Source organism: Eriocheir sinensis, unplaced genomic scaffold (genome assembly GCF_024679095.1).
Source record: "Eriocheir sinensis breed Jianghai 21 unplaced genomic scaffold, ASM2467909v1 Scaffold79, whole genome shotgun sequence".
In the NCBI taxonomy this organism is placed as follows: domain Eukaryota; kingdom Metazoa; phylum Arthropoda; class Malacostraca; order Decapoda; family Varunidae; genus Eriocheir; species Eriocheir sinensis.
The window spans coordinates 397007-407000 of record NW_026112153.1 but is presented as its reverse complement, the minus strand read 5'-3'; the positions used below and the strand labels follow the sequence as shown (position 1 = coordinate 407000).

At 29.8% G+C, this 9994-nt stretch overlaps 1 protein-coding gene across 1 annotated transcript; it reads left to right on the top strand.

The window, feature by feature from the left end:
* Positions 1–972, top strand: LOC126994414 (uncharacterized). Its single transcript, XM_050853726.1, has one exon. It carries the CDS (start codon positions 1–3, stop codon positions 970–972), a length of 972 nt encoding a protein of 323 aa, XP_050709683.1.
* The last annotated feature ends 9022 nt before the right edge of the window (positions 973–9994 follow it).

Genomic DNA, 9994 nt, shown 5'->3' with positions numbered 1-9994 from the left:
ATGAACACCTCTGAATACATGGATAAAATGGACGACATCCTGAAGGACGAAACCAAGTTCACCAAGATAACAAAGGACCCCACAGAAAGTTTGAAAAAGAAACTAAACAAGCTGATTTCTACCAGTAACATTGCAAGCAACACCATCAAGTTCAACAAGCTTTCTGGAGAATATAAAATGGGATACTGCTACGGCAACGTGAAGATACACAAGCCTGGAAACAAACTAAGGCCCATCATATCGCAAATCCCCACGCCAACCTACACCATCGCGAAGAGGCTGTGTGCTACGCTGACACCTTATGTACCATCCACCTACAGCCTGACCTCAGCAGCTGACTTCCTTGACATCCTCAAGTCAAACAACACGAAGGGAAACATCGCTTCTCTGGATGTGGAATCATTATTTACGAACGTCCCTATCGACCGAACCATCGAATACATCTTGCAACGAGTTTATCATAATGACGACACCCCGAGCCTAGACATCCCTGAGCCAACGCTACGCAGCCTTCTTGAGTGCTGCACAAAAGAGGCACCATTCACCTGCCCTAGAGGTAACAAGTATCAACAAGTGGATGGAGTCGCCATGGGCTCCCCGCTGGGAGTCCTGATGGCGAACTTCTTCATGGGCTGCATAGAGGAAGAAGCCTTTAAGACCACCAAGAGACCTGATATATACTGCCGCTACATCGACGACATTTTCATCAAAACCACAAGCACCGAGGACGCCGAACATCTCAGAAGACTCCTTCAAGAATTATCCGGATTAAACTTCACCATCGAGCATAGCACCAACGGATCCATGCCTTTCCTGGATATCCTCGTCAAGCAAGATCAAGACGCCTTCAACACTGCTGTCTACGTGAAGGCTACTAACCCAGGTCACTGTCTCAATGGAAGGAGCGAGTGCCCCAAACGCTACAAAGACTCCACCATAGGGGCCTACATCCGGAGCACTCACCCACTGTAGTAACTGGCAACAAGTCCACCATGAAATAGATCGGTCTACCCAGGTACTACTCAACAACGGTTTTGACAAAGCAGACATCTACAGGCAAACCAGGAAAATAATGGATCAATGGCACGCTGCAACCAGCAACACAACCGAGGAGAAAAATAACATCAATATTTACTACAAATCACACTTCTCTACTGCGTATAAAGAAGATGAAAGAATAATGAAACAAGTCATAAGAAGAAACGTCACACCAACAGATCCCGAGAAGAAACTGAACATCGTCATATACTACAAGAGCAAGAAAACAAGCCACCTAATTATGAGAAACAGCCCCCAAGAAGAAAAGACTCCTACAGGAGTCGCATGTCGTTTATAGGTTTATTTGTAAACGAGGATCTGCGACGCCCTCCCCTCAACCTACATCGGCATGACAACGATGAAGCTGAGCAGGCGAATGAGCTACCACCTGACATCCGGAGCCCCGCGCCAACACCTACTACAGAAGCACAATACAGTGCTAACAAGGAAAATTTTAGAAGAAAACACAGACATAATCGCAAGATGCCCCGACGAACGACGCCTCCCGATTCTAGAAGCCCTCAACATAAAAGAAATGGAGCCCAACTTAAACAAGCAGGCCCTAGATCTACAGGCTCTCCCGAGTATGCGCAGGAGTGCTGCGCACCAGCCTAACCAATCAGCAGCCGGTGCGCAACACGGGAGGGAGACGAGACGCCTTAAATACCGGGCACCCGGCGTGCACCAGCCATTCTCTCTCCACCAGCGAGCAGAAAACTACTCCTCCACAGAACACTTGAAGCCACTGAAGAAGGGTTAAGAAACCCGAAATCGCGATCTGGATACAAAGATGACCACTTACGGTGAAGTCATCACCAAATTGACAAAAGAGAATAGGACTATTATCCGAGAGAAAGAGAATTTTCTAAAGAAAATAGTTAACATTGAACTGACTATCACGTTTAACCAGACATGTTTAAGAGAAAATCTCCTGCCCATATATACCCTCAATATTCCCAGTGATGGGGCAGTTAATCCCAGCAAGAGACGCCGTCAGAGACGTGGCGACGAAGAAAGAAAAAGCTGCATGAAGAGGAGGATTCAAGAACTGCAGAGTAAACTACCAGAACTCCGCACCAAATTCCGGGAAACTGAAGAAAGGTGGAACAAAGCAAACATTAGTGCAACGCTTAAAGATACCATAGACTCCATGTTGAAGAATATAATTGACCAACACCGCAGCTCCACCACAAGATCTAACCAGAGGAAGCTGATCAACCTTAATGGAGGCGAGCTCAAACAAACCCGGCCCATCAAGGGTTACATTAATTTATCAGACAAGACCCTGACACCTGATCAAGAGGAACTACTAAACTTCGGTCTCAACTGCCATGTCATGACAAAGCCGAGGAAACACCAAAAAAGAGTAGAATGTGATTCTACTCGACGACATCGCAAACCTAGCCAGGCGAGGTGAAGTTACTGTGCAGCCAACATTCCAGCAAGAAGTCGTCGCAGAAGCATCCAAATCAAGAGGAAACTGCAAAAGCAAGATCGTAGAAGAACGACACATTGAAGCCGCTAAGCAACTTAAAGCAGACCATAACATCACTGTAAGAAAAGCCGACAAGTCTGCATCATACGTCATAATGAACACCTCTGAATACATGGATAAAATGGACGACATCCTGAAGGACGAAACCAAGTTCACCAAGATAACAAAGGACCCCACAGAAAGTTTGAAAAGAAACTAAACAAGCTGATTTCTACCAGTAACATTGCAAGCAACACCATCAAGTTCAACAAGCTTTCTGGAGAATATAAAATGGGATACTGCTACGGCAACGTGAAGATACACAAGCCTGGAAACAAACTAAGGCCCATCATATCGCAAATCCCCACGCCAACCTACACCATCGCGAAGAGGCTGTGTGCTACGCTGACACCTTATGTACCATCCACCCACAGCCTGACCTCAGCAGCTGACTTCCTTGACATCCTCAAGTCAAACAACACGAAGGAAACATCGCTTCTCTGGATGTGGAATCATTATTTACGAACGTCCCTATCGACCGAACCATCGAATACATCTTGCAACGAGTTTATCATAATGACGACACCCGAGCCTAGACATCCCTGAGCCAACGCTACGCAGCCTTCTTGAGTGCTGCACAAAGAGGCACCATTCACCTGCCCTAGAGGTAACAAGTATCAACAAGTGGATGGAGTCGCCATGGGCTCCCCGCTGGGAGTCCTGATGGCGAACTTCTTCATGGGCTGCATAGAGGAAGAAGCCTTTAAGACCACCAAGAGACCTGATATATACTGCCGCTACATCGACGACATTTTCATCAAACCACAAGCACCGAGGACGCCGAACATCTCAGAAGACTCCTTCAAGAATTATCCGGATTAAACTTCACCATCGAGCATAGCACCAACGGATCCATGCCTTTCCTGGATATCCTCGTCAAGAAGATCAAGACGCCTTCAACACTGCTGTCTACGTGAAGGCTACTAACCCAGGTCACTGTCTCAATGGAAGGAGCGAGTGCCCCAAACGCTACAAAGACTCCACCATAGGGGCCTACATCCGGAGAGCACTCACCCACTGTAGTAACTGGCAACAAGTCCACCATGAAATAGATCGGTCTACCCAGGTACTACTCAACAACGGTTTTGACAAAGCAGACATCTACAGGCAAACCAGGAAAATAATGGATCAATGGCACGCTGCAACCAGCAACACAACCGAGGAGAAAAATAACATCAATATTTACTACAAATCACACTTCTCTACTGCGTATAAAGAAGATGAAAGAATAATGAAACAAGTCATAAGAAGAAACGTCACACCAACAGATCCCGAGAAGAAACTGAACATCGTCATATACTACAAGAGCAAGAAAACAAGCCACCTAATTATGAGAAACAGCCCCCAAGAAGAAAAGACGCCTACACAGGAGTCGCATGTCGTTTATAGGTTTATTTGTAAACGAGGGATCTGCGAAGCCCTCCCCTCAACCTACATCGGCATGACAACGATGAAGCTGAGCAGGCGAATGAGCTACCACCTGACATCCGGAGCCCCGCGCCAACACCTACTACAGAAGCACAATACAGTGCTAACAAGGAAAATTTTAGAAGAAAACACAGACATAATCGCAAGATGCCCCGACGAACGACGCCTCCCGATTCTAGAAGCCCTCAACATAAAAGAAATGGAGCCCAACTTAAACAAGCAGGCCCTAGATCTACAGGCTCTCCCGAGTATGCGCAGGAGTGCTGCGCACCAGCCTAACCAATCAGCAGCCGGTGCGCAACACGGGGAGGGAGACGACACGCCTTAAATACCGGGCACCCGGCGTGCACCAGCCATTCTCTCTCCACCAGCGAGCAGAAAACTACTCCTCCACAGAACACTTGAAGCCACTGAAGAAGGGTTAAGAAACCCGAAATCGCGATCTGGATACAAAGATGACCACTTACGGTGAAGTCATCACCAAATTGAAAAAAAGAGAATAGGACTATTATCCGAGAGAAAGAGAATTTTCTAAAGAAAATAGTTAACATTGAACTGACTATCACGTTTAACCAGACATGTTTAAGAGAAAATCTCCTGCCCATATATACCCTCAATATATATATATATATATATATATATATATATATATATATATATATATATATATATATATATATATATATATATATATATATATATATATATATATATATATATATATATATATATATATATATATATATATATATATATATATATATATATATATATATATATATATATATATATATATATATATATATATATATATATATATATATATATGCATATATATATATATATATATATATATATATATATATATATATATATATATATATATATATATATATATATATATATAAAAAATAAATTGAAATAAAATAAATTTATCAAAATTTTATACAAATACACATATAATGTAAATTTGTATAAAAACACATAAACAAAATACACATTAAATAATGTAAATACGTATAAAAAATATATACAAAATACACATATAATCATGTAATTCGTATCAAAATAAATAAACAAAATACCAATAATATAATGTAAATTTGTATGAGAAAACATATACAAAATACATATAAAATAACGCTAATTTCTTTAAAAATATATGTACAAAAATGCACATCAAATAAAATAAATTTGCATCAAAATATATAGACAAAACACACATTAAATAATGTAAATGCGTATAAAAAAGTGTATAAAAAATACCTTTGAAATAATCTAAATTCGTATCGAATTAAATTAACAAAATACCATTAAAATAATGTAGTTTTGGAAGAGAATGTATATAGAAAATACAAATAAAATAACCTATATACAAATACAAATATACACATAAAATAATTTAAAATTGCATGAAATGAATATATGAAACAAAAATACTCCAAATAAGGTAAATTTAATAAAATATATGTAAAATACACTTAAAATGATTTAAATTTGTATGAAAATATGTATTCAAATACACAAAAATAACATGAATTTGTATAAAATTCCTATCAAAATATATACGAGAGCATCAATAAAATAACGTAAATTTGTATGAAAATATATATCAAAATACATAAAATAATGTAAATACGTAGAAACATATATACCAAAATACACATAAAATAATGGAAATTGTATTGAAATAAATAAACAAAATATACAGTAATAGAATGTATATATGTATTGAAATATATATACAAAATACATAAAAACAAAGTAAATTTGTAAAATACGCAAAAAATAATTTAAATTTGTTTTAAAAATAGATAGGCAAAATACACATAAAATTAGGTACCTTAATAGATTGAACATATACAAAACACTCATAAAATAACAATGTAAATTGAATGAAAATATAAACAATGTATTGAAATATTTACAAAAATACACATCAAATAGTGTAAATTTTAATTAAAATATATGAATACACATATAAAATAACGTAAATTTGTATAAATATATATATATATATATATATATATATATATATATATATATATATATATATATATATATATATATATATATATATATATATATATATATATATATATATATATATATATATATATATATATATATATATATATATATATATATATATATATATATATATATATATATATATATATATATATATATATATATATATATATATATATGCAAGATACACATTAAATAATGTAAATGTGTATAAAAAATATATACAAAAAACAAATAGAATAATGTAAAATCGTATCAAAATAAATACACAGAATATCAATAAAATAATGTAAATTTGTATGAAAATAAAGATGCAAAATTCCCAAAAAATATCGCATTTTTTTAAAAATATATATTCCAAAATACACATAAAATATTTAAATTTGTATTGAAATAAATATACAAAATGCATATACAGTAAGGTAAATTTGTATTGAAAGAGATATTCAAAAATACATATAAAACAATGTAAATTTGTTTCAAAATATATATACGAATACACATAAAATAACATAGATTTCTATAAAAATATATACAAAACACACATAAAATGAAATAAATACGTATAAATAAATGAATACAAAATACATATAAAAATCGTATCAAAATAAATAAACAAAATACCAGTAAAAGAATGTGTATTTGTATAAATATAAATATACAAAATACACATAAAATATCGTAAATTTGTATAAAACTATATACAAAAATACACAGAAGTAATTGAATTTGTATGAAAATATATATACAAAATACAGCTAAAATAAGCTAAATTTGAATTGAAATGTACATACAAAATACATAAAATAATGTAAATCTGTATCAAAATATTTATACAAATACATATAATAACGTAGATTTGTTTAAAAATATATAAACAAAATACACATTAAGTAATGTAAATACGTATAAAAAATATATACAAAATACACATATAATCATGTAATTCGTATCAAAATAAATAAACAAAATAGCAATAAAATAATGTAAATTTGTATGAGAAAACATATACAAATAATGCAAATTTCTATATAAATATATGTACAAAAATGCACATGAAATAAAGTAAATTTGCATAAACATATATACAAAACACACACTAAATAATGTAAATGCTTACATAAAATAACCTAATTTTGTATAAAACTATATACAAAAATACACAAAAATAATTTAAATTTGTTTGTAAAGAAATATACAAAATACACATAAAATTAGGTAAATTTGTACTGAAATACATATACAAAATACACATCAAATAATGTAAATTTGAATGAAAATATATAAACAAATACACTTAAAATAACGTAAATTTGTATAAAATATATGCAAGATACACATTAAATAATGTAAATGTGTATAAAAAATATATACAAAAAACAAATAGAATAATGTAAAATCGTATCAAAATAAATACACAGAATATCAATAAAATAATGTAAATTTGTATGAAAATAAAGATGCAAAATTCCCAAATGCATATACAGTAAGGTAAATTTGTATTGAAAGAGATATTCAAAAATACATATAAAACAATGTAAATTTGTTTCAAAATATATATACGAATACACATAAAATAAAGTAGATTTCTATAGAAATATATATACAAAATACATATGAAATTATGTAAATACGTATAAAAATATATATACAAAATACATATCAAATAATGTAAATTCGTGTCAAAATAAATACACAAAATATCATGAAAAGAATGTGTATTTGTATGAAAATAGATAATAGATAATAAATTTGTATAAAATATATATGCAAGATACACATTAAAAAATGTAAATATGTATAAAAAAGTATATACAAAAAACAAATAGAATAATGTAAAATCGTATCAAAATAAATACACCGAATATTAATAAAATAATGTAAATTTGTATGAAAATAAAGATACAAAATTCTCATAAAATAGCGCATTTCTTATAAAAATATACACAAAATATTTAAATTTGTATTGAAATAAAAATACAAAATGCACATACAATTAGGTAAATTTGTATTGAAAGACATATGCTAAAATACATATAAAACAATGTAAATTTGTTTCAAAATATATATACGAATACAAATAAAAAAACGTAGATTTCTATAAAAATATATATACAAAATACACATAAAATTAAGTAAATACGTATAAAAAAATGTATACAAAATACACATAAAATAATGTAAATTCGAATTAAAATAAATAAACAAAATACCAATAAAAGAATGTGTATTTGGATAAATATAAATATACAAAATACACATACAAAATAAACATAAAATAAGGTAGATTTGTAATCAAATATATGTACAAAATACACATAAAATAATGTATGTTAATGTGTATTCGCATATATATTTTGAAACAAATTTAGATTATTTTATATGTATTTTGCATATCTATTTCAATACAAATTTACCTTATTGTATGTGCATTGTGTATATTTATTTTGATACAAATTCAAATATTTTATGTGTATTTTGGTATCAATAATTTTATAAAAAATGCGTTATTTTATAGGTATTTTGCATCTTAATTTTCATACAAATTTACATTATTTTATTAATATTCTGTGTATATATTTTGATACGATTTTACATTATTCTATTTGTGTTTTGTATATATTTTTTTATACATATTTACATTATTTAATGTGTATTTTGTATATATATTTCATACAAATTTACGTTATTATATGTGTATTTGTTTATATATTTTCTTTCAAATTTACATTATTTTATGTGTATTTTGTATATGTATTTCAATAGAAATTAACCTAATTTTATGTGTATTTTGTTTATTTCTTTTCATACAAATTTAAATTATTTTTGTGTAATTTTGTATATAGTTTTATACAAATTTAGGTTATTTTATGTACGCATTTACATTATTTAATGTGTGTTTTGTATATATATTTTTATCCAAAGTTACTTTATTTTACGTTCAATTTTGGACATATATTTTTATAGAAATTAGCGTTATTTTATATGTATTTCTGTATGTTATCTCATACAAATTTACATTATTTTATTGCTATTTTGTTTATTTAGTTTGATACGAATTACATGATTATATGTGTATTTTGTACATATTTTTTATACGTATTTACATTACTTAATGTGTCTTTTGTTTATATATTTTTAAACAAATTTACTTTATTATATATATTTTTATAAATATTTTGATACAAATTTACATTATTTTATGTATTTTGTATATACATTTCAATTCAAATTTAGCTTATTTTATCTGTATTTTTTATATCTATTTTCATACGAATTTAATTACTGTGTATTTTTGTATATAGTTTTATACAAATTTACGTTATTTTATATGTATTTTCTATATTTATATTTATACAAATACACATTCTTTTATTGGTATTTTGTTTATTTATTTTTATACGAATTTACATTATTTTATGTGTATTTTGTATACATTTTTTATACATATTTACTTCATTTTATGTGTATTTTGTATATATATTTTTATACAAATCTACGTTATTTTATTTGTATTCGTATATATATTTTGAAACAAATTTACATTGTTTTATATGTATTTTGCATATCAATTTCAATACAGATTTACCTTATTGTATGTGTATTTTGTATATTTATTTTAATACAAATAAAAAAAATTATGTGTATTTTTGTATATATATTTAAAAAAAAATGCGTTATTTTATGGGTATTTTGCTTCTTTATTTTCATACAAATTTACATTATTTTATTAATATTCTGTGTATTTATTTTGATACGATTTTACATTATTCTATTTGTGTTTTGTATATATTTTTTTATACAAATTTACTTTATTTTAAGTGTATTTGTTTATGTATTTTCATTAAAATTTACAGTATTTTACGTGTATTTTGTATATGTATTTCAATACAAATTTACCTAATTTTATGTGTATTTTGTATTTTTATTTTCATACAAATTTAAATTATTTTTGTGTATTTT

What these genes read in the sequence shown, in the direction of transcription:
- LOC126994414 (XM_050853726.1), top strand. Translation starts at nt 1, where the DNA reads ATGAACACCTCTGAATACATGGATAAAATGGACGACATCCTGAAGGAC.